Source organism: Platalea leucorodia (assembly GCF_965183815.1).
Source record: "Platalea leucorodia genome assembly, chromosome: 19".
Lineage (NCBI taxonomy): Eukaryota > Metazoa > Chordata > Aves > Pelecaniformes > Threskiornithidae > Platalea > Platalea leucorodia.
The window spans coordinates 5,743,976-5,769,804 of NC_138841.1; the positions used below are offsets into that span (position 1 = coordinate 5,743,976).

The following is a 25,829-nucleotide window of genomic DNA, read 5'->3' on the forward strand; positions in this document are numbered from 1 at the left end:
GTCCCCGCTGCCAGGGACACCCGGGGCCAGGACAGGGCTTTGTGGGCACGCAGGCAGCCGGCGGCGAGGAAATACGGAGGCAGGAGGGGTACGGGAGCTGACTCAGCTCATGGATGTCTTTATTCGAACTCTAGTACGGTTGGACAGGTAGAGGCATGCGTACAGGACAGACAGAAATGGGAGTAGTATTGCCTTGATCACAGAGATACGTAACAGCATTAGAAAGATACTGACCCTTCCAGGCCAGCCGGGTTCACCCCACCTCATTCACCTATTGCTTCCCGTCCCCGCGCCCGAACCGACCCGCTCGTCCCCCCGTCCGCTCCCCGGGGTAAGCACCCATGAGAGGGGGGTGATGGTGCAGCGACCCGCTCGCGGCACCTCGAATGGAGCCTTTGAAACCCTGGAGAAGGGTCCCCAGCGGCCATTTGACGATGGAGGCGGTCAGAGCACGGATGGAGCCGCGGGCGGCGACGTCTCGGGTGAGCAGCTGGCGAGGCTCCGGAGGCGACGGAGGGGCGAGGTGCATCTGAAAGCGTGGGCGAGGGGCAGGGGGCAGCCCAGGGGTGCGCTGGGGAGCCGGGCAGCGTGTACCTGGCAGGGCTGGCAGCAGGCAGGGGAGCGGGGCCGCCCCCAGCACCCCGACTTTCCCTCCTGGCCCCGCTGCCCTGCGGCACCTCTCTGGGGGAGACCCGGCTGCCAACCCCCCCCCGGCCACGGAGCTGGCAGCCGGAGCTTTGGGCTGCTGCGGTGGGCAAGCAAAGCTCCTTGAGGAGAGCATCCCTCGGCCTCGGGGAGAGCATCCCTGGGGGAATGCATGTCCCAGCCTCGGGGAGAGCATCCCTCTGCTTTGGGGAGAGCATCCCTCAGCCTCCGGGAGAGCATCCCTGGGCTTTGGGGAGAGCATCTCCCTTGGGGAATGCATCCCTTGGCCTCGGGGAGAGCATCTCCCTTGGGGAATGCATCCCTTGGCCTCAGGAAGAGCATCTCCCTTGGGGAATGCATCCCTTGGCCTCGGGAAGAGCATCTCCCTTGGGGAATGCATCCCCTGGCCTTGGGGAGAGCCTCCCTGCACTTTGGGGAGAGCATCCCTTGGGGAACGCATCGCTCAGCCTTAGGAAGAGCATCCCTTGGCCTCAGGGAGAGCATCCCTTGGCCTTGGGGAACGCATCCCTTGGGGAAAGCATCCCTTAGCCTCAGGGACAGCATCCCTCCGCCTCGGGGAAAGCATCCCTCGGGGAGAGCATCCCTCGGGGAAGGCATCCCTCGCCGGGGCGCTGCCTGCATCCAGCCGGGGCTCAGGAGAAGGTGACCACCTCACCCTGGGGGTAACTGGAAGAGAGAACGTCTTGGCAGGTGTCTGCAATTAAAGACACAAGTATTAAACACGCCGTTAGACACTGCTTTCATCGGCTATTTGTGGAGAAATAGGAGAGGGAGAGCGAGACTGAGGTTCCAGGGGACCCAGTCTTTGCAGGGTGCAGAAAACAGAGCAACTACAAAGTGAAATGGCCTTCTCCGGAGGGATAAAATGCTGCTATTCCATGAGTAAATCAGGAAAAAATGTTTTTAAAAAGCCTCAGAATGGGCCCAGAGATGGAGACTTGGGAAACGACTCTCCAAGAGAAATCAGATGTGGAGTCAGGGCGATTTTGAGGGTAAAAATGAAGAGCAGAGGAAAGCAGTCGTCCCCACTGCAGCCCTCTCCTCCCAGAAAGCTGCTCTTCACCAAAACTTCCCAAGCCAACCCCAAGCCAGATGTCCCAAAGCCAAGCCTGGTGCATTAATATCCCGCAGTGGTTTTCTCTTGTCTCTCTCGCTCTCCCTCTCCTTCGTTATCATTGAATTAATTAACATTGATTGGAGCTCTGAGTCACAACACCGCCTCTACCCATGTGCCAGGTCCCGGTTTGCAGGCGAGGGGCCGTCAGACAGGGAGGCAGCGCCTGATCCACGCGATGAGCCACCGAGCTGCCCTTTCCCCCCAGGGATTTTGCTGCAAACCCCAACACCAGCTCCCGACCGTGGCTTTGACCTGGCTTTCCCCGCTGCAGCCCGAACGCAGCTCCAAAAGCATCTCGTTCTCCCCAAAATAAAGGTCTCGTCCTCCGTCGAGCATCACTGCGCAGCTTGGGCGAGCAGTGCCCAGATGTGGAGGCTTTTCGAAGCCCCACATCCCAGAAAACCCCTTGGGATTAAAGTCCCTAAATCCCGGGGCTTGCAGGAGAGGTCCCCACCTCCCGAGCTACCACAACGGACCAGTTCAGGGGACCCAGCATCGTCCCCCAGCAGCAATTTGGGGACCAGCACTGGCCACGCACGAAGCGGCTGCTGGAAAATATCATTTCTCCTGGTTCAGTCACTCCTGCAAGCAGCTAAAAGCTCTCGGCAGGGCTCGTGGCCTGCTAGAAACATTCCCCATCAGGTCGATTGATTTACCAGGGACACGACTCGGCTTTTAACTCCCATCTCCTCCTCCCCGTTCAAAGCCATTTTGTGCGCTAGCTCGAGCCCTGCTGCCCGCATCCTCCGGGGACCTGCCTTGGAAAGCAGCTTCCCAGCCTCGGAAGAAATTAGCACGACTAAAAATAAATAACAACAGCCGAGATTTTTTTTTTTTTTGTTACTGTTTAATCGCTGTCCCCCAGACAAAGCCACCACAAGAAAACTACCCTCCTATCTCGGCTCATCACTACCGCTCGATTCCGCACCGCCGGCGGGTCCCAGCCCCTCTCGCCCTCGCAGCCCCCCTGCAGCGTGCGGCTCCTTCCTCAGCCCTTTTTTTTTGGGTGCAGATCTGCCACCCAACAGCAGCGGGGTGATGCCCTGCCACCCCCTCCTCGGGCAAGGCAGGAGGCTTGGCACAGCCCCGCCGCGACCCGGCCCGGAGAATCCCCGGGGTTTGCTGCGGTGCTGCCAGGGCCATGCCCCCGCTTTTCCAGGGATGGTCAGCTCCCACGGTCCCACTTGCCCCCTGCAAGCGTCTCCCCAAACACCCTTAAGCGCTGCCTCCCCGGGCTGCCAGCCTCCAGCTGCTCCAGCACAACGTTTGGGTAGGTCCTACACTAACTCCGCTTTGGTCTGCCAGTGCGCTTGCTTTGTTGGTTTTTTTTTTTTCCTTCTTTTTTTATTCCCCCCCCCCCATTAAAAGATCTGTTTGCAGACAAGAGGCTCAGTGCTGAAAGAGAAATCACCAAAAGCCAAAAGGCTCCTGCAGGGACGGCTCCTCGCAGTGCCCCCGGCCACTCCTCGGTGGCTTCCCCGGGCCACCCCAGGGCACCTTGCAGGTCCCTTTTCACCACTGCAACAGGAGGGGTTTGAAGAGCCGGCAGCGCCCCGCGGGGCAGAGCCCCCCACCGCGCTCCCCAGATGTGGGAGTTAAACACCTCCCGGCCAACATCTGCGTCTCCCGCAGCGCCCGTCTCCCCGCGCCGCGGCAAGGCGGGGGGATTTCGTGACGACGGAGCAAAAGCCAGCGGCCACCTGCATCGCCCGTGCTGCGAGGACCAGGGGCGCCGCCCCGGGGGGGTACAAGAGGAGGAGCACGACCCGCTCCCCAGCAGTTTGCAAAATTTCTGAGCCTCCATTTACCTTTTCATGGGGAAAAAGCGTAAAGATCGATTGCCCGGGCGGAGGTAACGAAGTAACAGACTGGGAGCTGGGAGGCACCTATTTATAAGCTCAACTGCATCTTATTTTGCATCTGCCTCTGCTCTCCCCGTTCCTCGTCAGCACGGGCAAGGGATGAGGTTGCTATTTATTTTATTTTCTTTTTTTTTATTGTCATCAAATAAGCACTGAGGATTTTTCCTGGCAGTGCTGGGGAAGCCAGAAACAGGCTGCTTCTGGGTAGAGCAATTACTCTCTTGACATCTTAACCTCCTGCCCGGCTGCCTGACAGGCCTTTCTATTTTCTCAGCTCTTTCAGGCATCTCCCGAGAACCAGAGCAGTTGTTGCAACAATAACAATTAATACTTTGCACGAAACCCGGGATGGCGGCGCAGCCTCCACGCAGCGCTGGCCTCCGAGGCTCCCAGGAGCGAGAGAGGAGGAAGAAGCTGCTGCTGGGTGATGGCGGGGGGAACGGCCCCCAAATCCCCCCCGGATCCAAAGGCTGTTTGGCTTTTGCCCCTTGCACGGCTGCTTTCTGCACCGGGCGCAGGTGGTTACAGGGGTTTGATCCCCATCCCGAAGTGCTGGTGGTCTCAGCAGCCAGACACACGGACAGGCAGACGCACGGCCTCCCCACAACGTCAGGGCAGCCCGATGCTACGCAGCGGCTCTGATCCCATTCCCGCTGTCGGGCATCACATGCACCCGCAGCCGCGATGGGGCGAGGAGCACGGGGCACTGAAGCTCCCCTGGGTACCACGCTGCCGGGCAGCGCGCTGTACGTAGGCGAGGGGCACGTATAGACGGTACAGGCAGTGCTTTAGCTGCACGTTCCTGCTCAGTCACAGCATCCTGCTGGGAGCAAGACAGCGGCTCAGACCCGACACGCTCACCCCATCCCATGGGAAGCTCTCCTTTCCAGGCTGGGATACGGGCAGCGAGCTCCCTGCCCTGACAGTTGCCGCACACCAGTTGATTCTTCTTTTTTTTTTTTTTTTTTAAAATGCCATTTTAGGACTTGGGCAGAGGCAGCCGGACTCCTATTGATTTATTCAGTTCGGCAAGAATAAATCAAACAACCTTGCTTTCTCCCGCTGCTTTTTGCCTTAGCTGGAACGTGCGCTCCTCGCCAGATCCCTAAACATAGATAAGCGGCTGGGAGGATATTCGGGGGAAGTATCGTATATTCTTGCTCTATTCTTATCCTATTCTCTAGGCAGCCAATTTTGGCCACTGTTTGAGATAAAACCCTAGGCTACAGAGATATTTAGTGGTCTGCTCTTCTGATCCACTACAGCTCCTCTTATAATCTTATCCAGGGGATTAACCCCTGCTAACTCGCCCCCAAAACCAACCCAGACCCCACCTAAAAATACCACCCTGCTGTTTTCCCCCTCCTGCATCCCCCAAATCACTTGTTCCGAAGGCGGCGGGGAGGAAGAGGGAGAAGATGCGATGGGTTTTTCAACAGTTTGGTGCCTCCCACTGAAATCCCTCCGTCTCCCATTCGGGGCTCGGTTGTTTTAGAGGAGCTTTTGGCACATTAGTCATCCCTTCTCCCGAGTTGCATAACGCCACTGCTAAAAATTGCATCGTACCGGCTCCATGTCAGCTCTCATACTCAACCCTCGTTGCTCTGATGGGGATGAGATTTTTTTGGGGGGTCCACCAAGGGTTTTCCAAAGCGGGAAACCAGCTGTGTTTGGATGAGCTGCTTTGGGAACCTGGTGGGGGGAAAGGGAAGGATGGGATCTCTTGGGATCTGTGGCTGCATCTGCTCCGGGGTTAATCCTCTGCTTCCAAAAGACACAAACCCCAAAGTCTGAGTCTCTTGATCTGCTTCTTCTGCAAGAGGCAGGGCAGCGGAGCTGGTTTTTCATGCCTGGCTCGTCCCCAAAGTCAGCGCGTGACCTTGGTTAAATCATTTATGATTCAGAGACCACGGAAATCATGGAGGGTGACCTTCCCTCTCGCACGGGCTGGGGATATTCCAGCTCCTCCCGCTCCAAGGGGGAGGATGAGCCAGAGAAGCACCGGTACGGTGCCGCCGTACTCACCCCTTCGCCCAGCTCCTGGGGTTTTTGGGTGATTCATGAAGCTGCCGAGGTACCCCGACCGTTTGGTGTGGGAAGAGACTTTAATTACAGAAATCAAAGGAATGCAGCTACACCAACAATACACGGTAAACTCAGGTGCTGCCAGCGAGGGGTGAATCACCATCACGGCACAGGGGTAGGAAACCACTACGGGACACAGAATCGTAGAATCGTTGAGGTTGGAAAAGACCTTTAAGATCATCCAGTCCAACCATAACCCAGCACCGCCAAGGCCACCACTAACCCATGTCCCCAAGCACCACATCTCCCCGGCTTTTAAATCCCCCCAGGGACGGGGACTCAGCCCCTGCCCTGGGCAGCCTGGGCCAGGGCCTGGCAGCCCTTTGGGGGAAGAAGTTTTTCCCAATACCCAACCCAACCCTGCCCTGGCGCAGCTTGAGGCCGTTCCCTCTCGTCCCATCGCTTGTTCCTGGGGAGCAGAGACCGACCCCCCCGGCTCCAGCCTCCTTTCAGGCCGTTGCAGAGAGCGATGAGGGCTCCCCTCAGCCTCCTCTTCTCCAGGCTGAGCCCCCCCAGCTCCCCCAGCCGCTCCTCCCCAGCCTTGTGCTCCAGCCCCTGCCCCAGCCTCGCTGCCCTGCTCTGGCCACGCTCCAGCCCCTCCATGGCCGCCTTGGGGTGCGGGGCCCAGCGCTGAGCACAGCACTCGAGGGGCGGCCTCACCAGTGCCCAGCACAGGGGCACCATCCCTGCCCTGCTCCTGCTGGCCACACCGTTCCTGACACAAGCCAGGATGCCACTGGCCCTCTTGGCCACCTGGGCACGCTGCTGGCTCGTGTTCAGCGCTGTCGACCAGCACCCCCAGGCCCTTTCCCGCCGGGCAGCTCCCAGCCGCTCCTCCCCACGCCTGCAGCGGTGCCGGGGGTTGCTGTGCCCCCAGGGCAGGACCCGGCACCGAGCCTTGCTGACCCTCCTGGGCAGAGAAGGGATGCGCCTTATCCTAATTTCTCCCCAACTCTGGAGAAATTCCAGCTCCAGCACCGGGTCTACGCGGCGCTCAGCTCCTGCTGTCAAGCCCCAGGATCGGCTCATGGCACCAAGTTTTTCCCCCTCTTTTCTGCTTTCCTTTGACTCTCGCTGCTCTGCCTGCACGGCTGGGGCAGGAGAAGGCAGGAAGGAAAGAAGAAAAGCGAAATAAAAGGCAAGAGCTTCTTGTCAGCCCCATGTAGGACTTGGAGGGGGGTTGTTTTGGAGATGTGGTGACTGGCTCCTGCTGTCAGCTCCTTCAGCTCGGTGGGGAGAAAAAAAAAAATAAGCCAGACGAGGCATTTAACGCTTCCTCCTTGTATAGCACCTCTTCCACTGTGGCAGCAAGGAGTTTTACTGCAGGAGGCTCTCAGTGCTAACCCTTCTCTGCACTGAGGGAAACTGAGGCACGGGGAGCCTGGGAAGGAGCAGGAGGGTCCCGGCTGCGGGATCTGCCAAAATCCAGCCCGGCACCTTCGGGGTGCGGGGACCAGCCTTGCACCAAGGGGATCCGCACTCTGCATCATCCCCTGAGCACCACAGCTCCGGTTTGGCCGTGATGGAGGGGAAGGACCTGACCCCCAAAAAGCTCTTGGGGCTTTCCACCCAAGACCCAGATGCCTCCAGGGAAGCAGAGCCAGGGTGACGGAGCTAGAAATGAGCCAGAAGTCAGGGGCCCGAAGGTTTTGTTCTAGTTCAGGAAGGCACCTGAGATCATTCAAAATCATTCCAAAAACGAATACGTGTGAGCAAAAACCAGCAGCGCGACAGGGAGTTTGGCACCCCAACCTCATCCTCCCAAGGCTGGGGGAGGACCCGCTTCAAACCCAGCTCCCATCCCCATGGGGATGCTCTGCCCCACCACCCCGCGTCCATCTCAAAAGAGGATTCATCCCCCCATCCATTTAGGCATCATTTTGTCTCAAATCTCTCATTTCCCCACTGTTCAACAGCAGCAGCAGCTTTCCCAGTTGCTCCCAGGGACGCACATTCACTCCCCTCCCCACCACCTCCCAGCTCTTCAGGGGAGCATCCATACATAGATTTTGCCGATATTTTGCCAATCTTTATCCCAGCTCCGCGGGCTCCCCGCACCCGGCCCGGGGCCCTCCAGTCTCCCACAGGACCTCGGGGCTGGTTTTCAAGGCTGCCAAAGCCCCGTTCAGCCCCAGGACCATCCCCGAGGTTGGATGGAGATGCAGACACAAGCGGGGAAGGAGTGAGTGCGATTTAGGCACAAAACAAGAGGGGAACCGCTGCTGGGCAGGGAATAGAGGTTTATTCATCTGTTGCCTCTAGAAACTTGAGGCTGGTTTAAAAAAAAAAAAAGAAAAAAAGACCTAAAATGATATGAACGCAGCCATTCCCAGCACAATGATATATAATTTTATGAGTCAACATGTCCTCCTTGCATTTCCACCACCCTTTAGCCCAAGTGCAAACAGCCCACGGGAAGGAGGGCTCGACACCAGAGGGAATCGCATGGGTTGGCCCAGTTTATTTAGGATGAATAAGGTTTCAAGACGGGAAAAAAAAAAAAACAACACCTGCTTCAGGGACTGTCCCAAACACACGGACACGAGACAAGTTCAATGGAGACGTTACACGTCCTGCAAACCGGGCAGGGGGAGCACGGCGGCCGCGCTGGGCTGGAGAAGATCAGAACCCGCTTCTCAGCGATGGAGACGTCCCAGCTCAGTCTCCGCTGGGCACAGGCACCGCCGCAGAGACGTGGCGTCACGGGGAAGGGGGGGACAGAGCGACACGACACGACAAAGCGGGATCCGGGCGGCGCTTTAGAGGATGGAGGGGACGGGAGAGCAGGGACGCCGCAGAGGACAGGGAGAGCTGCAGCGGGACGCGAGGGGAGCCAAGCCCACCGTGGATCCTGCCACGCCATCTATGCTGCTTAGGCTTCGGGATTTTCCATAGCCTTGGTGAAGAAAACGGACAGGTTAGAGCTGAGCAGCCTCCTTCGCAAGGCTCGGAAAGCAAAGAGCACCGGGGTGGGCATCGCCCAGCCCCACACCCCAATTCAACCCCCTAAAAAATTCAGAAAGGGCTTTTTGAGGGCAACCAAGCTTCTGCAGATCCTCCAGACCTCCCCTCCCTTCCCCTCGGCTCCCCGTGCAGTCGAGCAGCGCCGGCCAAATCCAGGAGTCATTGATGCTGGGAGACCAAATCGGTCCTGGGGGGTGCTGGGTTTTGTTTCCCAAATTGCTCTGAATGAGGAATGAGTCTGGGGATTTTGTGGGCTGAAGCAAATGGGGAAAAGCAGCAGAACTCAAACAAATATGGGATTTGGAAGGAGTTATTCCCCCGGCGCTGGTTTTGAAGCCAGCCGTAGCAGCAGGCTGCTGCTGACCCCTTACTGTATGGAAAGGAGCAGGTAGACGTGCTCATTATTTTCCATAAGAAATTGCATTAAAGTGCAAATATTTCTATTGCTTTATGCATGGGAACCCTTCACGCTCCCCCAAAGAGCCAGAAATTGCTGCAGCTTTTATTGAAAAGCAACAGCCAGAACAAATGCTCTCGCAGGTCAAAAGCCACTTTTCTTTCTGGAAAGAAACTATTTGTACTGAAAATGGGATTTTTAGGTCCAAACAGCAGCCCTGTTCAAAGATGAGCCCCAAGATCCGCTCTCTGGATCGCTGCACCTTGCAGGGACAGCTCTGCTGCCAAAACATGGAAAATTACGGATGCTCCCGGCCGTGATGAGCCCAACTGCCCTGCGCCATGCCACGCTCGCTGCGTTTTCCCCGAGAGTGGCCGGGCGAGCAAATCCAGCCTCGCCTTTGCCTTCCCTGCAAGCGCCGGCGAGCTCCGGAGAGAGCAAGCGCGGGCGAGCGAGCGCGTGTGCGTACGCAGCGGGGGGAGGCGGCTCCCCGACAGCAGAACTACGAGGTGATGGATGGCCCCTCCGGCAGCGCCAAGCTCGGAAACCGTCCCCGCGTCCCCCCGGGGAGTTACTGGCGCGTCTTTGGGTTCTGCTTTGATGCGAAGGCACCGACGGCGGGTCCTGGCCCGGCCAGGCTGGTTTGGGCTTGGATCAGGGCTGACGGCTCACTCCGGAGCGATCGCAGCATCACCTCCTTGCACACCCGAGGAGGATGCTGAGGCACGAGCATCGTCTGGAAAAGGCTCCAGAGCACTACCTCTTTAAATCTGATTTTTTTTTATCCCCTTTTTATACCTTTTTTTCCTACTCATTTCCCAAGAACAGCAGCCAGCAGGGAGGCACGGGAGTCTTCAACCTCTTCCCATAACTCAGCCCCCCGAGGAGACACGGCTCCTCCAGCTTCGGAGCAGAGAAAGGGCCAGGGGACAGAAGGCCGCCTGCCTAAACCTGTTGCTGACTTCAGCCAAGCTTTTCCAGTTCCCGCAGTGGAAGCGAGAGCAGAATCCGGCCCCAAAGAGAAGAGCAATTTCCTCCTTTGCTTTTTGGCATGAATCCACGCAGCGAGCGAGGAGGGAAGCGAGCACAGCCCTGAGCCGGGGGGCGGGGGGAGCCCCATCCCGAGCTGGGGATGTTTCCCACCTACAGCAGCTGATGCAAAGACCCCACTGCTCGCCCCCCCCCCCCCCCCCCCCCAAAAAAAAAACCCCAAAACTGCATCAGGCTCATCCTTCAGCAAACCTTGCTCTTTTTCCAGGAGCGCTGAGGCTTTTTGAAGAGCTCACGCATTTCCCTGCCTGCATCCCACCCCGAGCCATGCGCGTGGGAAGCAATCGTGCCGAGACGCAACCGGTCCCTGAAAGCTTGGGGTCACCGATGGTTCCAGCACCCAAACAACATCAATTTGTCGAGAGGCATTAGGGGCTCAGGGCTTGCTGGAAGCCGCCTTGGCGATGCAAGGACCCGCTGATGCGGTTGAGCGTTTTACAGAGTTGCTCTCTGCCCTCTTGCTCAGACCATTGAATAGAAAAGGGTGGGAGGACGGCATAGGAACAGGGCCAAAATCATGCTGGCAGTTTTGATTAAGTCTCAAGCATCACAGTTTGGGGCAGCACTTCATAAAGATGCTTGATTGCTCCAGGGCCCCTCTGTAACGGGACTCCGAGGGCAAACCTGCCCCAAGCCCAACACTTCATTTTCTCCATCAATTAATTCCCAACGCCCATAAAGCCCCGCTCGTGGGAGCACCTGGGAAGGAGCTCAGGACTCCATCCCTTAAGGCCATCGTGGTTTTCCACCAAGCTCAGGGCCAGGTGCCATCACGGAGTCAAGCTGCAAAGCGCCCGGAGGGTTGTGCTCTGCTAATTGCCACTGTGCTGGTGGTTAACGGAGCCGGTATCCCAGCAACTCGCATAGGTGCTAACCGAGGTCACCGGGCTTGCTTTATCAAGGGGTTTGGTGCCAAGGAGCCATGTGGAGGCATCTTATAAACAGAGCGGTGGGGCAGCAGGTAACCCTCAGGGGCTCTTCCCCGGGACCTGGCAACGCCGCGCTCCCCACGTGCGAACGCTCGCAGCTCACAAGCGCACGTGCACGCTCGCACATGCTTTGAGCCGGCAGCAGATGGGGACGGGGTAGCGCAAGCAGGCAGCGTTGCCCGGGAACACCTGCGCTTGTTTATACCGGCGGCCTGGCGCTCGGCTGCGCGTTGCACGCACTCGCACGCGTGTCCCCGTGCAAACGTGGCCTGGTCCCTGCTCCCCCCCCCAGCCAAGCATCACCGGTGGACGCTCACTTGAGCATCCCCACGCTCGATCCCACGCCGTTCAAGCCACGTGTCGGTCACGGCCCTGCGCTAATAGCAAGCGACGGAGTAAAAATCAGCTGCGTGATGTTCTGGCTTCTGGCAACCAAGCCAAAAATTGCCGCTTTGCAATGCCAGTGTGCCGTCACAGGGTAAATCCCGTTGCCCTCATTTAACCCCATTCCCCGTGGCTCCTCTTGAAATCCCACTCTGGTTTCAACCACTGCCTTTTCCTAGGCCACCATAGCCAACCTCGCTGGCATGGGGGATGCTGGACTCATTCTGCCTCCATATCACTCCACCCAAGCAGAAAACAAGGGCTCACATGCCAAGACAGAGCCATGCCAACGCGTCTGTGCCCCAGCAGGACACGTTTTGGGGAACTGCTGAGCAGGACCTGAGTGCTGGAGGGAGACAAGGGGTCCGAAGCCATCCCCGGCAGCAGGGGAGCAAGGTGATGCCACTGGAAGCAGCGCTAGGGACAAGAAACCGATGCCACACAGCAATCCACTGCAATCCAGCTCAGTCTTCTCCAGGGCCCGGGTCAGGGGTAGCTCTTCTCTTTGAGCTGCCCCAGTGAGACCAACCGCTGGAATCGGGCTCAAACCATGATGGATGCCAAGATCTGCAGCATATTCCTGAACCAGCTCCATCTCCTGATTTCCACAGCTTGTACAGACATCAGTACCTGTCCCAGGAGCTGACAGATGGCCATCAGCAAGTTGGGCTCAGAATCAAGCTCATCTCAATTTGCAGAGCTGCCAACATCCCAGTACCAGAACAAACAGCCTCAGCAGGAGATAAATCAGGACCGAGGGAAGAGGCGCCTCTGCGGCTCCCAACAGCTTTCGGATCTAATCATCTCCGGTCACCGCTAGCCCTGACCACACTGGAGCATTTCACCAGGGAAGACACCAGCCCTGGCCTCCCAGGACAGGAGCCCACCGGTCCAGCCCCAACAGCCCAGGCAGGACGCAGATATTGAGGTTCCCTCTTCCCAAAAGGTCTCATGCATCCCTCCAGCCCCTCTGGACACCAGATCCACCTTTCCCCAGGTGCAAGACCATTTCAGCGAGGTGGGGGTAAGCGACCCACGTACACATCTATTTTTAATTGTAAAAAGCACTCTGACATTTGCAGGAAGGACACCAGAACAAACCAATGAAGATCACCAAAGTGCCCTTTCGAAGAGCTGTTGCTGCCACCATGCAAGGAGAAAAACCTCCTGGCCTCCTGCAACGAAGTAATGTGATTTGGGAGCCCTGCAAGAGCGTCACTGGATCCTCAGCTATTAGATCTACCCTCGTTCTGCTGGCTTCAGTGGGACCAAGCTCAAATGCTTCAGCTGAAGAGATGCCTGACTTGAGCATCTTGTCAGGATGAAGATCAGCACTGGCTTTCATCCCTTTCCTTCATCGCTTCCAGTTCAGCATCCCCAAAAGTCTGGGGCAGGACTAGAGCCCCCTCGCTTCTTCTCATTAGCAGGCATTAAGAAAAGAGACCAACTTCACAGAAAAAGGCACTTCCAGGAAAAAAAACAGGCTTTTCAAGCAAATATTTTTATAGTAACCTTCTGCCTAAATATGAGCAAAGCTTTTCATCTTTTTCCTCTTTCTAAGGGATGATGCTGAGCAGGAACGCCAAAGGGAATCCTTGATTTCCCAAGAGGAAGCAACCAATTTGCTTCTACTAATGTAATAAATGTGATTACCCCCAAACACCTCCCCTCGCTCCCGGGGCTGTTGGAGAGCCTGGCCCAGGCCAGCCTGGGATGAGCCGGGCTGCCTCGCACATGAAAACAGGCAACTCCCCAGTGTAAAAGCTGCCAGGAGGGCGTGAGATGAACCTGGGCACCAGGTCTGGAGGTCACAGACCCAAAGCTGAGGTTCTCCCTGTGTCCCAAGCCCATCCATTCGTTACCAACCCAAGCAGAGCCTCGGGAACAAACCCTTGAGGGCCTCCAAAGCACCAACACCACGAGCGAACAGATCTTGGTGTGCAGCTCAGAGACGAAGCACATCATCTCTTCTCCTGCCTGGTCCCAGCCCGCATGCACCATTCCCTGTGACCAACTGGGATTAGATGGTACCAAGGAGGCAGAGGTAGGTCAGCTCTGCAGCTACATCATCCCACACCGCCCTGGACACACAAGAAAAACTGCAGAACTAAAAAACTGAGCTGTGTCCTAAGAATTATCCCAGCAATCGAGGGTGCAGCTGGATTTTGCGGCTCAAAGTAGGCACTGGATTTACCCTCCCAGGGGCTGGGGTGCTGGGAGCCGGGCACAGGGCACGCTCGCTGGTGGAGAAGGCTGCAGTGCGAAGGGACCGGGCTGAAGAGGACTGTTGTTTTGTCATGGGAAGAAGAGTTTTGTGTTTTCCTGACTCATCTCCCCCACAGTTTCCCATAGAAAACCTCAACACTTAGCAAAGCTCACTTTCCAAGCCCAGAGGAGACAGCCTTTCTGGCAGCCCGGTGCTTTTGGCAAGGCAGCACTTGACACATCGCGGCTCCCCATGCTCAAACCCACCAAAAAACATCAGAGGGGGAGAGGAAAGCAAAAGCCTGTGGATTTTTTTTTTCCCTACTGAAAACCTGTCAACCACCATCAGTCACAACCTCACCACCTCCCCAGGAGAGAAGTCCCACTCACACCACCCTGAGATGGGTGACTGAGGCCCAGGGAGAAGAGCTGGAGGGACAGGAGAAGTCAGAGCACTGGGGAGCAAAGGGACAGACCTGTCCCCAAGGAGGGCAGTGCAGCCAGCATGGGGTCACAGACCCCAAATAATGGCAGTCAGGGGAGGAGAAAACAAAAAGGGCAGAGCTAGCACGGGGAGACGTGATGGACGGAGATGAAGCAGATGGAGAGGCAGGGAGAGAAGTGGATTTGGGGAGCAGAGAACAGGCAGGCAGATGGAGATGAACCACCATCCTGGACAGATGCAATAAATCTCTACCTCGCGCCTCCATCTCACCCTCCCCAGCCCATGGGCCAGCTCACACCTCCAGCATCAGCCATACCTTTCTGGATGCCTCCATCCGCTGCACAGGAGAAGTCACCCGTGGCCAGAAGGAAGCACGTGGAGGATTTCTTGTTCTTATCCCGGGTGCTGGAGCGCCGCATGGGCCGCTTCTCCTCATCGGTCGGCGACAGCGGCTGCTCCTCGTCTGACAGCACCACGTTGGCCTCACCGTTCTGCTTAGAGTCTGCAAGAAGGTGGCAGAGACCCATCAGCAGTCGATAAACTCATAGGACGAGGTGCTTGGGGTGGCCAGAAGGGTTTGCTTAGACCACGCAAGGAAGCAGAAGACCAGATTGCAGATGGCCTAGAGCAACACCCACAAATTCAGGTACCGATCCCAGCCTGGTTATGCTAACTTAGAATGACCAGGGGAGCAGGACCAAGCCAGATTTTAATCCCAAGCAGCAAACAGCAGCTCTTACTCCTGCTGAGGGTTATATACCCTGCGTGAAGCCACGCATGGTTTGCCAGGGAAGAAACACCCCTGGGCTTTGAGATCCACCCACCTAATTGGTGGGAATTAGCTCTCCAAAATTCACACTGCTGAGATACAGGCTGCTCAGGTTAGTGGTGAAGTGCTAATTTATGTCATCTGACTCTGCGGTTCGTTAGCTGAGAGGAGGCTATGCCAGGCGAGGGTCTGGCCTGAGCTCCTGGATCGGTGTTGGGGTGAAGGGATGGGGTTGACCTGCTCCTCCAGAGCAGGACAGCTACCCTCACTGCTCCCCACTGCCAGGGCTCCTGGGGCAGACGGGATGCGTAGGCATGTGGAAAAGGCAGATTTATAACGGAAAACACCTATCTGGGGCATTTGGAGCTCCCTGTGTCTCCAAGGGTGAAGGCCCATGTTAAACACGTGGCCAGATGTGCGGCTGCTCAGGGCTGACCTCAGTGAATGCCGCGTTGGTGCAGGACACAACTCCACCATGGTCCCTCCTGTTTCCACACTGCAAAGCCGGCTGCTCCGGAGGTGCCGCTGGCAGCAAACCAAGATGAAAAGGGCAAAGCAGCCTCCATGGCCAGCCATGATACCATGGCAGGGCTCTCGCAGTCCCCTAAGCCTAGTCCAAGCGATGCTGTCCACCAATGACTGCCCACAGCTGGGACCATGCCTTCTCCTGGCCTGAAGGAAAGACTGGCCAAACCCCAAAACTCAGCTCACGAGACCAAATAATAAATGTACAGGGGCTGATTTTGCTCCTGCCTGAGCACAGGATTTGGAGCAGCGTTGACCTTGCTGTGCGGGGATGCTACATCTACTAAAAGATGAATGGGGAGGTGGGGTCAAGCCCCAGGGAATACCCATGGATTTATCCATTTTGGTGAAGCTTGCCCCAATTCATGGTGGGAGGAAGCAAAAGAAAATCTACCCCAAGGGCATTACCAGGCTAAGATGGGAATTCGGCAAATTCCGTACCTCTGTCAGCGTGAGGAAGAGGAGGGCTAGGTAGGGACACCTTGAATCACACCACGGTGACTTGATCTATGCCATTAGGAGAGCAGGAGATGGCTTTTCCCCCCCTGCCTGGAGGGGGGATCTTGATCTGCAGCACCCTGGTCCACCGATACGGCACCCAACACCCGAACACCCACGGGCCCCAGCCCTTTCTGCACCAAGTTCTCACCAACCCAAGAGCTGGGGGGCCACGTCCTGCAGCAGGGCAGTCCCCAGGGGCTCTGGGACACAGGAGACCAAAACCACTGCCTTGTGGGCTCCCGGAGGTCTCTCCCTCCCTCTGCCCCACCTTTGGGGTCTCACCTGACCGTTTCCGCTCAGCCGCCCCCTCCTCTACCGCCAACGGGCAAGTGTCGCTCTGGGTGCTGTTACGGGGGGAGTTTTCCTCGGATTTGCAGTAAGTAGGGGAGTCCAGCGGGGCCGGACGGGGTATATGCTTTTTCTTCTTCTTTGGCAGCTTCTGCTTGGCCATGGCCAACGAATAATACATCCCAAAGTTATTGACAATGACGGGCACGGGCATGGCAATGGTGAGCACCCCGGCCAACGCGCAGAGAGCCCCCACCACCATGCCCGACCAGGTCTTGGGGTACATGTCACCGTAGCCCAGGGTCGTCATCGTGACTACAGCCCACCAGAACCCAATGGGGATGTTCTTAAAGTGAGTGTGGTCGCTCCCGCGGGGGTCAGACGTCTTGGCTCCGATCCGCTCAGCGTAGTAGATCATAGTGGCGAAAATCAAGACCCCCAAGGCGAGGAAGATGATGAGGAGCAGGAATTCGTTGGTGCTGGCCCGGAGTGTGTGGCCCAGCACCCGGAGACCCACAAAGTGCCGTGTCAGCTTGAAGATCCGGAGGATCCGGACGAAACGGACCACGCGTAGGAAGCCCAGTACGTCCCGGGCAGCTTTGGAGGACAGGCCACTGAGACCTACCTCCAGGTAGAAGGGCAAGATGGCCACAAAGTCAATGATGTTGAGCAGGTTTTTAACGAAGAGAAGTTTGTCCGGACAGCAGATGATGCGAACCAGGAACTCGAGGGTGAACCACAGGACACAGACCCCTTCGATGTAGGTGAGGATGGGCTCTGTCTCCACTTTATGCGTCAGCAGGATCGTCGTGGTGTTGCCAACCACGAGGGTCTCCGTCACATTGACGTCAATGTTGAAGGCCTCGTGTGTCTCCAGGCAGAAGGTTGTGATGGAGACCAGGATGAAGAAAAGCGAGGCAAAAGCAACTACCTGCGAAAGTAGAAAGTAGGCGGGCCATTAGCCGATTTGGGTCAGCCCCTCCTGATTAGTTGATCTGGGTCAACCTCTCCTCTTTGGAGGAGAGCAGCAATTTTATGAACCACCGGGACAACTTTGGGGCAGCCTGAGACACACTTCTGGCATCACCTGCCTTTAGCACATCTCTTCTAATCCCTGCTAGCGAATAGCAACAGCAGGGACGGGAGAAGTCCTCATTCAATAAAAATGAGTGCAACAGGCTCAAAACACCCCAGGAGCTATGCTGCTGCCACCCACTTCCCCAAGACCAAGGATGGAGAATGGGGCGGGTTCCCTGGACCTGTGCCATGAGTTGACAGCAAACCTCAGTGTCTGGGGCCATCAGTCCAGAACCTGTCTCCAAGCGCTACGATACGTACAGGAGGTGGTGTGCTGGGCTCCAGCTGTGGCTGGAGATGCACCAGAAATGACAATGATGGGGATGGAGACCTGCAACGGCCTGGGTTTGGAGCAAGCCTCCACTGGGAACACCCATGAAAAGGGAACTTTGAGAGGACTAAGTCAAAGAGCTTTCCCCCGCATTCATCCCAGCCCCCCCAGATGAGACGTTCACACCGTTCACGACTGTGAGGTTTGGAGTCTGGATGTATCAGAGATGTCCTTTTGCCCCCTCCCTGCTCCCTAAGGGTCAGTGGTGGACGATGCGCCCACGGATGGTCCCAGGACTGAGAGGGCAGGATGAGGAGGAGAGGAACAGGCAGAGCTCAGCGTCCCGCTGATGCCTGGACCTGGTGACACCCAGATGCTCCCATTTCTCCCCTCTGCCCGACCGGCGAGACCGTTGTCCCCTCCGCACGGCCTCCCCGCCGCGGCACGCTGCCGCTTCGCCTCGGATGTGAGCGAGGAGGGGCCGGCAGCACGCGGTGGAAATCACAGGCTGTGTCAGAAAGAAAAAAACCACTTTGGCGTCCCCCCATCAATCCTGCTCAGCCCTCCTCCCCGGCAGGATGAGCTCATGATGAGTCCATTACCCAGAGCATCTGTTTCAAAGAGCCCCCGAAAAAAAAAAAAAGCCTCTGAGCAGAAAAAGCTCTTCTTCTACTTTCCTCCAGCACAAAAGCGCAGCGGGGTTGGCTTCCTGGGAGCAGATCCTGCTACAGCACCCTTTGCTGCTCAGCCTGCACTGAGCAGGATGCGACCTTTTGCTGGCGAAGCCACCCGACTGGCTGCGTTCAGCAGGCAGCCGCACCGCGAGCCTGCTCGAGACGACAGCCCGGGTCCTTGGCTGGAGTGAATCAGCAGCAGAGACAGTCTGAGTCACGCTTGAGAAAAACCCGGCCCCGGACACCAGCAGTAACGTGCCGGCAGCCCTGAGCCTGCCGAGAGCATCCTTGAGGGGTGTCCCCAAGGGCAAACCCGTGTGGGTCCAGCACAGAGAGCATCAGCCCTCTAAAAGTTAGGTGTGAAGTTTAAGCCAGGCTCTAATTGATGGAGAAACCTCTGGGAGATGGTTTTCCCCCCTCCCAGCGATAGACGCCTGCTCGGGGATGGGCTGAGATGCTCCATGATCAGACGGCTCTGGACCACGCGCCGTGACGTTGCTTTGCTGGCGGCAGCTCCGAAGGCAGCGCTCGCCGATCAGTCAGGCACAATTCGGGAACCAAACCCAACAAAAATGTGGGATCTTAAAGCAAGGCCGGTTTAAACAAAGTGTGTCTATACAGCGGTGGCATGGCCAAAATAATCCGCTTTTCAGCTGAGGGCTAACGTTCCCCCATATGGGGAATCTCAGGAAAACCTGAAGAGTAAAAACTTAGACTCAAAGCAAAGCAGGAAGAAAAAAATTAGCAAGGAAGAGAGTGGGACCCTGCAAATACTCAGGCAATGAAACAGCCCTGCTGCATGAGCCGCGTAGGTGAGATCTGATTTAGCCCCAGGAGCAAAAGCAACCTCTAAAAATAGGAGAGTCAGGTTCACAGGCGGTGCCAGCCATCGTCCCCCCCAAAGTCAACAGCGCTGCTCCAGTTTTGTGTCAGCTGAAGGTCTGGCCTGAGATGTCTTATCTCAGCTTTGGCCTCTGCTCCGAGCTCAAGTGTTTTACCAAAACTGTCTTAAAAATAAAATAAAATCCACGTATATGCCCGCTGGCCACTAATACAGCACCAAAATCCCCACCAAACCAGTCCTCCAGAACTTGCCGATGAGCTACGCGATCTCAACGTGCGCTCAACAGCTTGGGATGGATGTTCCCAAAAAAAGCCGTGACCCTACAGGGCATCACTAGCCTGGAATTCCCAATGGAAGTGAGGTCAGGACCCCACAAGTTGGGCTGCAAAGGGAAAAATAATGAGGAGCTACAAGTGAGGAGAGTTTGGAAGTAGAGATAAAATCACAACCAGGGCAGTTTTCCATGGGGAGAAAAAGTTTTATGCTCCAGCTGGGACAGCAGCTACCCTAGGGACCAAGTTTTCACTGCGACTGGACGAGACACAGGAGCCAAGATGCCGTGGGCATCGATGCTACGAGGAAAAGACGCTAAAAACTTGGAGGGGGGATTTCTAACCACGCGCTCATGCAGTTGCCAGCTCAGGAGGTGCCGGGAGAGAGAAGTGCTGGAAGATGGAAATAGCCAGGAGGCAACTGAGTCAGGGCCCGAGGGGCTGCTCCGCGGGCGAGGAGGAGCGAGGGCCGGAGAAATTCAGCCCCCGAGACTCTTAGTCACTGCCGTCGCGCAGTGGTTTTTCACACGCAACCCGGGACCGCTCTCCTTCCCGCTGCTGCCAAGGTTTGGCAAGATGCACCGCGCCGGCTGCTCCGGCGCATCCCCAGGCCAAATGCCGCAGCCGGCAGCGCCCCTTTTGCTCTGAAAAGGAAGGGGAAGACTCCAAAATGGGGCAGCACCAAAGAAATCCCACTTCAGCCACCCCAAAACACCAGGGCAGCACCATGAGCATCGCACCTGCAGAGATGCACATGGGTCCCGGAGCATCCCAGTGCTGGATGGTGACTCCGAACCAGTAACGGTTCCCTGTATTAACTGGGTGCACTGGACAGGTTGGTTGCACTGCTCTGTGCCTCAGTTTCCCCTTCTGCCAAAGCAGTTCTCCTAAGCCATTGCAAAACTATACTGATATTTTAGAGTGGAAAATATGACCCAGAAGAGCCTGTGAGCGTTACCGCTGGAAGCTGACCGTCCCCGTGGCGGTGCTGAGCTGAGCCTTTATCTTAGAGCAGCAAGAAAGAAGCGGGGAGCTCCCAGCACAGACTGGCCCCGCTCCAACCCCAGTCAGGGCTCACATCGCAGCCATCTCTGCTCCCTCCGACACGCTCCTCCTGCTTCTGTTTAGCAACTGCCTTTCTGAGAGCAGCTCGGCACATGGGAAAAGCAGAATCAAATAATAACGTGAAAAACCTGAGCTGAATTATTCTGCTTGGCTTTATTTTCTAATTTGGAGCTTTGCACCACTCAGAGCATCTCTGAGAGGCACCGAGCCCTCAGGGATGGGCAGAGGATCGGGTGCCCCTTTCAAAACGAGTAAAGCTCTTGCTGCCCAAGCCCCTTCTGCGTGTGTGTGCGTGCTGCTCTTACGTTAGCTGCAACAACACCGCCTTGCCAAACTGACCCCCTGCCCCGCGCGCTGCTGGTGGGTGTGAAATGCCTGCAGGATTTCTTACGATTGATGGGTTTTTTACACCTCTAAATGCATCCAGAATTCATTTAGATCCCAAATATCTGTATGTGCGTGTGTGCGGCAGAGTTATAAGCTGGGCGTGACGGGGGACACACGCGTGGGGATGGGACCGGATGGGTATGGCACGGCGTGGGTGGGTGCCTGGGCAGCGCTTTGGGGATGACCTAAGAGTAGCTGGGAGAGGAGACAAGTGCGCAGAATAGTGCCCGAGCCGGGCTGGGAGCCCAGAGATGCGCCTGGTTCTGGGGGATACGTCCCGGACATGTCGGTGTCTGTGGGTAGGGATCGTCTGTGTGTGCAAGGGGGGATCGTGGAGCGATACTCGCACGTGTATGTGCTCGTGTGTGTGTGTACGTGGTGTACCGGGTCCCCAGGGACGTGCGGGGATGAAGGGGACTGGGGGCGTGTGTGTGTTTGTGCGTTAAGCGCGGTGAGAGCCTGCACTCGCACGTGCTGATGGGGACCGTATGCTGCGCGTGGGCAGCATCAACGCGGCGACGGTGGGGGACAGGGGTGCGGGGACGAGGGCGCTCGCAGGGCGCAGACACGCGGGGTGGCCTTTGGGGCTGCTGCTGCTGTAGAAGAGGAGCCCGAGCTCCTTGGGGACGACCATGAGGATCCCATTTGCTTCAGGACCTGATCTGGGTGCCAGCGGGCACCCGGCCTGTCCCCCCCATTGCACACCTGGGCCATCGAACGTGGGTTTTGGCATGGGCACACAGCGAGAACCCAGGCAATCCTGCCTGTCCTAGAGCATCCCGAAACTCTGCCAGGACGCAGCCCTGCCAAGGACTCTCCCTGACGATCCCTCATCGACGTGTGCCCAGGGGGTGCCCGGGCAGCACCCGAGGGTGCGAAGGGGGCAGGGAGCAGGCTTGCCCCCAGTTTCAGCCCAGTTCCCCCAGATGCGATGCGTTGGGAGGGGAGGTAATGGAAGAGACTCCCTGTAGGATGGGAGATGGCCAACGTGCCCCATGGTAGGAGGGGGATGGCGACGGGGGGGCCCACATAACCCGCTAGGAGAGTCCATCTCACCCACGGGGATGGGGAGGTGAAGACACAGCCCCAGCACGGCCCCGTCCCACCTTCCCGCTGGCGCGTTTCGGGAGCTTACCCTTGCCGCCTTGGACGAGTAGGGATCCTCAAAGAGCGCCCACATCCTGGGCTGCCAATTCCGACAGCAGCCACCCCCTCCGGCAGCCCCCGCCGCCCCCGGCGGCCTGTCATCCATGCCCAGGCGTTGAAGGGCCATCTCCCTACCCCCTTCCTCTTCAGGCTCCTCTCCACCGGCCCCTCCGCCGGGCTCGGGACTCTCGAAGATGTCCAGGGCCTCTTCGGCATCGCGATGCTGGCGGTAGGTCATCCAGCAACAGGGCTCCACATCCGTCTCGTCGATGCCCCAGTAGGTCAGCTCCTCCTCGAAGAGGGGCCCGCAGATGTCCGCGGGGCAGTGCAGCTTGCCGGTACGGTAATAGTTGAGCACGTAGGAGAAGATCCCGGGGTGCCGGTCGAAGAAGAACTCATTGCTTTTACCATCAAAGTCAAAGTTGCTCTGGGCATCGGGGTCGGCGAGCCAGGCCAGGCGGGTGCCCGGCAAAGTCCGTAGGGTGCTTTTGTAGGTCTCATGCCGGGTGCCACCTACGTTGATGGTGATCTTGTCCGACTCTTCCCCTTTGCCCATCTCTTCCTTCAGGCATGTTTTGGAGGGTGGTTTGTTCCCAGACTTGCGTCCACGGTAGGAGGAGACACACACCGAGCTGATCATAGATTTCGGTGGATGGGAGATGCACGCTACGCGCACCCTTCCTCCGGGCGAGGAGCTGGGGGTCGGCGGAGGCGGGAGAGGGGGACAGAGATGGGACTGGGGAGGGGAAAAGGGGGGGCTCAGGCTTGGCTCTGGCCTCGGGGGGAGCAGGCTGGAGCCGAGCCGGACACCGCTGGCTGCTGGGGGACGGCAGGGGAGGCTGCAACCTCCACCCCCTCCAAAACCACCCCCCTAAATAAAACCGCCCTAAAGCAGGAGCCAGCCCAGCCCCGCCGGGCAGCAACAAGTGCGGGCAGGAGGGGAGGGCGCGGGGGGGCCGGCGGCCCCGGGGGGATGCGGGCCCGGCGGGGGGGCGATGCTGCCGCCGGGGCCGGGGCGGGGGGGGGAGCCCTGAGCCCCACCGGGCTGCGTGTGCCCCCCCTCCCCGGTACCTGCAGCGCCAGGCGCGGGGGGGCCCCGCCGCCCGCCCCCCCCCGCTCCGGCGGCTCCGCGCTCCCTCCGCCCCCCCCGGGCCGGGCTCGGGGATGGGGGGGGGGCGATGGATGCGCCCCCTCCGCCTCCCCTCCCGCTCCCCCCCCCCCCCCCCAAACCGGGCCCTGCCCTCCCGGGGGGGGCTGCGGCGCCGGGGGGGGGCGCTCACGCGGGGCCGGGCCGGGGCGGGGGGGGCCCTGTTGCGCCCCGGCCGTTGCCTCCCGGCTCGGGGGAGGCGGCGAGGGCTGCGCCGGGGCTCGGCGGGGGAAGCGCTGCCGCCGCCCGGGGCTTTTATAGGGCTGGGAGCGAGCGGCGGGGTTACGGGAGCCGGCGCCGCCCCGCCGGGGGCCCGGGGACCCCCCCCGCCCCAGCGCCCAGCCCCACAGCCCCCCGCTGCTGCCCTCCTTCCCACCCACCCTCCTCCATCCCCGCATCCCTCCCGCCATCCTCCCAGCCCTCCATCCAGCCCCTCCACCCCCATCCCAGCTCTCCCCCCCCCCCCCCGCCACCACCTCCCCAGGCCCCCCCCGCGCCCCCAGCCACCGGCTCACCTCCCCGCAGGGCCCGACGTGCAGGTGAGGGGCTCGGGGGGCTCGGTGTCAGCGAGGAGTGAACCCCGGACACCCCAGCTCCGCTTCACGCCGGAGGGGAAATGCAGCCCAGAGCTGCCTGCGGATCTGGAGCCAGCTCTTGGCAGAGGCTCGAGCAGATCCCATCCCTCCCTGGCTCGCAATCCCTCGCTCACCGAGAGGTCAGGAGAGATCGACCCCGGGTGCGGGGCCGTGGCCGGTGGGGAGCTGGGTGGCTGCAGGCAGACCTGGCCCTCCTTCCCTCCCACGACCCTCCCCGAGCAGCTCTCAGTCCTGTTTCGGCTCTGGCGTGAAAGATGTCCCTTCCCCGGAGCTGCACCCGCAGATGCCGAGGCTGGGACTCGGGGTATCAACCACCCCAAACCCCAGGGGCCCTTCCCTTAAACCCCCCTCCTTGGGGGGCTCTTACAGCCCCAGGGTGCTGGTGATGCTCAGCCCCATCTCCTGGGGCTGGGGAGGAGGTGACGAGCTGCGGTGCCCCAGGGGACAAGCCCGTCACCAAGGCGAAGACCCAAGGGACCCGGACCTGCCAGCGCTGTTTACTCCTGCGCTGGCGCTGCTGGTGCTGGGGAGGGGGATGCAGGCGGGTGCTTTGGGGTCATAGGTGGGATTCAAGCCCAGCACAGGCCTGTTATTGGGGTGGGGGGCTGAGCAGGGGCTCAGCACCTGGATAAGGGGGACAGCACTTGGATAAGGGGGTCCTTGGTGCAGGGCGAGGGGACAGGGAGGGGGGGATGCTGCCCCACTCCAGCATCCCTCTCTGCACCTCCCTGGGCTCAGTGGAGCGTCCCCCCAGGGCCCCAGGTCCCCTCCTCACCCCCTGCCCAGGTTTGTCCCCTCGGTGACACGCTCACCCCCTTCCCGGGGGGCGTTGGGGGTGGCTGGGGCAAACGCTCCACCCAAAAAGCCACGAGGCATGAGAGCCGCGCTTAAAATCTTACCACCAAGAAAGCCCTGCTCCAACTGTAACTGCAACTCGACAGCTTCCAGGGCCGGATCCTGAGCGGGTGGAGGCTGGCGTAGCTCCACACCCAAACCACCCGGGGCTGCACCAGCGGGAGAGCGCGGAGCCCGAGGGAAAACCGTGCTGGAAAAATCGAGCCTTGCATCACCGGCCAGGCATCGCAGCTCAGCTCCTCATCATCGGTAATGCGAGTTTGGCCAGGAGGAAGGAATGCTGCGACCTGATGCTAATATTTTATCCGGCGACTTTCATCCCGGGGAGATCTTCGTGCACCCAAGCGCGGCCGTTCCTGGGGTGGGAGGAGGTGGCCAGGCAGACAAATGGGTTGTATCTGGGGAAGGAAGAGATCTTTTAGCCAGCAACACCCGCCCAAAGCTGTCTGCTCTCTAAATATGCCTTCAGATTTTTAATGTCCATGAAAAAAAAGAAAAAAGAGAGAGAGAGAAAGAGAGAAAATAGAAAGAGCTTGATGAATAAGGGCCTTTTTGGAGCAAGAGGGAGTCACTTCTGCAGGGACCTCCTGCGAGGCTGAAGGCATCTCAGATAACATCCAGGTGAAGGATGGAATGAGGAGCAGGACCTGGAAGATCTCAAGGAGGATCAGCTCCAGCCTGGAAAGCCACAGCCCTTGGGTGGGTGCTGAGGACACGGTAAGGGGTCCCTGGGTCCCCCCCACTGCTCTCCGCACCGTCTCTCCCCCTGACCCAGCACAGCACCCTGAGCCCTGCCCGTGGCCCGCCACGTCGGCCGCATCCCCAGCTCAGCACACCGAGACCAGCACAACGGGCCTCGGGATGCTTGGAGGGCTGCGTGGCCTAAAGGAGAGGCTGGGGACACGCTGGGATCATGCAACGTCCCCATCCGTGGAGGGACGGAGGAGGAAGGTGGACTGCAGCTCGCTTTAGGGAGAGGCGATCCTGCTTTGGGGTATAGATAGACAAACCAACCTCTCCAGGTCCTTCCAGCCCAGGATTCTGTTAAGAAAAAGATATGTTGAGCTCAGCAAGCCCTGAATGCTCCAAACAAGGTCTCTGCCCTCTCCCCTTCGTGTTTTTGGTGGGACAGGTCCATCGCCGGTCCATGGGTGGTGGCACCTCAGGGTGCTGATGCCGCAGAGCAGCTCCCCAGGGCAGGAGCCCCAAGCAACCTTTCAGGACGCTCTCCTGGGTGCGGGTCTTCCCAAAGAAGCTGTCGCGAGCCGTGGGCAAGGTTCATCCCTGCCGTCCGCCTCTGCCGGGTGA

General features: G+C 58.7%; 1 protein-coding gene across 2 annotated transcripts; it reads right to left on the reverse strand.

Annotated features, from left to right (window-relative positions):
- Positions 1-1,298: 1,298 nt before the first annotated feature.
- KCNC4 (potassium voltage-gated channel subfamily C member 4) lies at positions 1,299-24,733 on the reverse strand (the record flags this gene model as incomplete). 2 transcript variants are annotated; one of them, XM_082330040.1, is made up of 5 exons in its annotated part: positions 8,490-8,626; positions 14,421-14,606; positions 16,182-17,118; positions 21,913-22,659; positions 24,566-24,733. In XM_082330040.1, 5 exons carry the CDS (start codon positions 24,731-24,733, stop codon positions 8,490-8,492), a joined length of 2,175 nt encoding a protein of 724 aa, XP_082186166.1. The 2 variants fall into 2 exon arrangements, with proteins under 2 accessions (XP_082186167.1, XP_082186166.1); XM_082330041.1 differs by lacking the exons at positions 8,490-8,626; positions 24,566-24,733 and adding an exon at positions 1,299-1,360 and having other exon boundaries at positions 21,913-22,563.
- Positions 24,734-25,829: the final 1,096 nt, after the last annotated feature.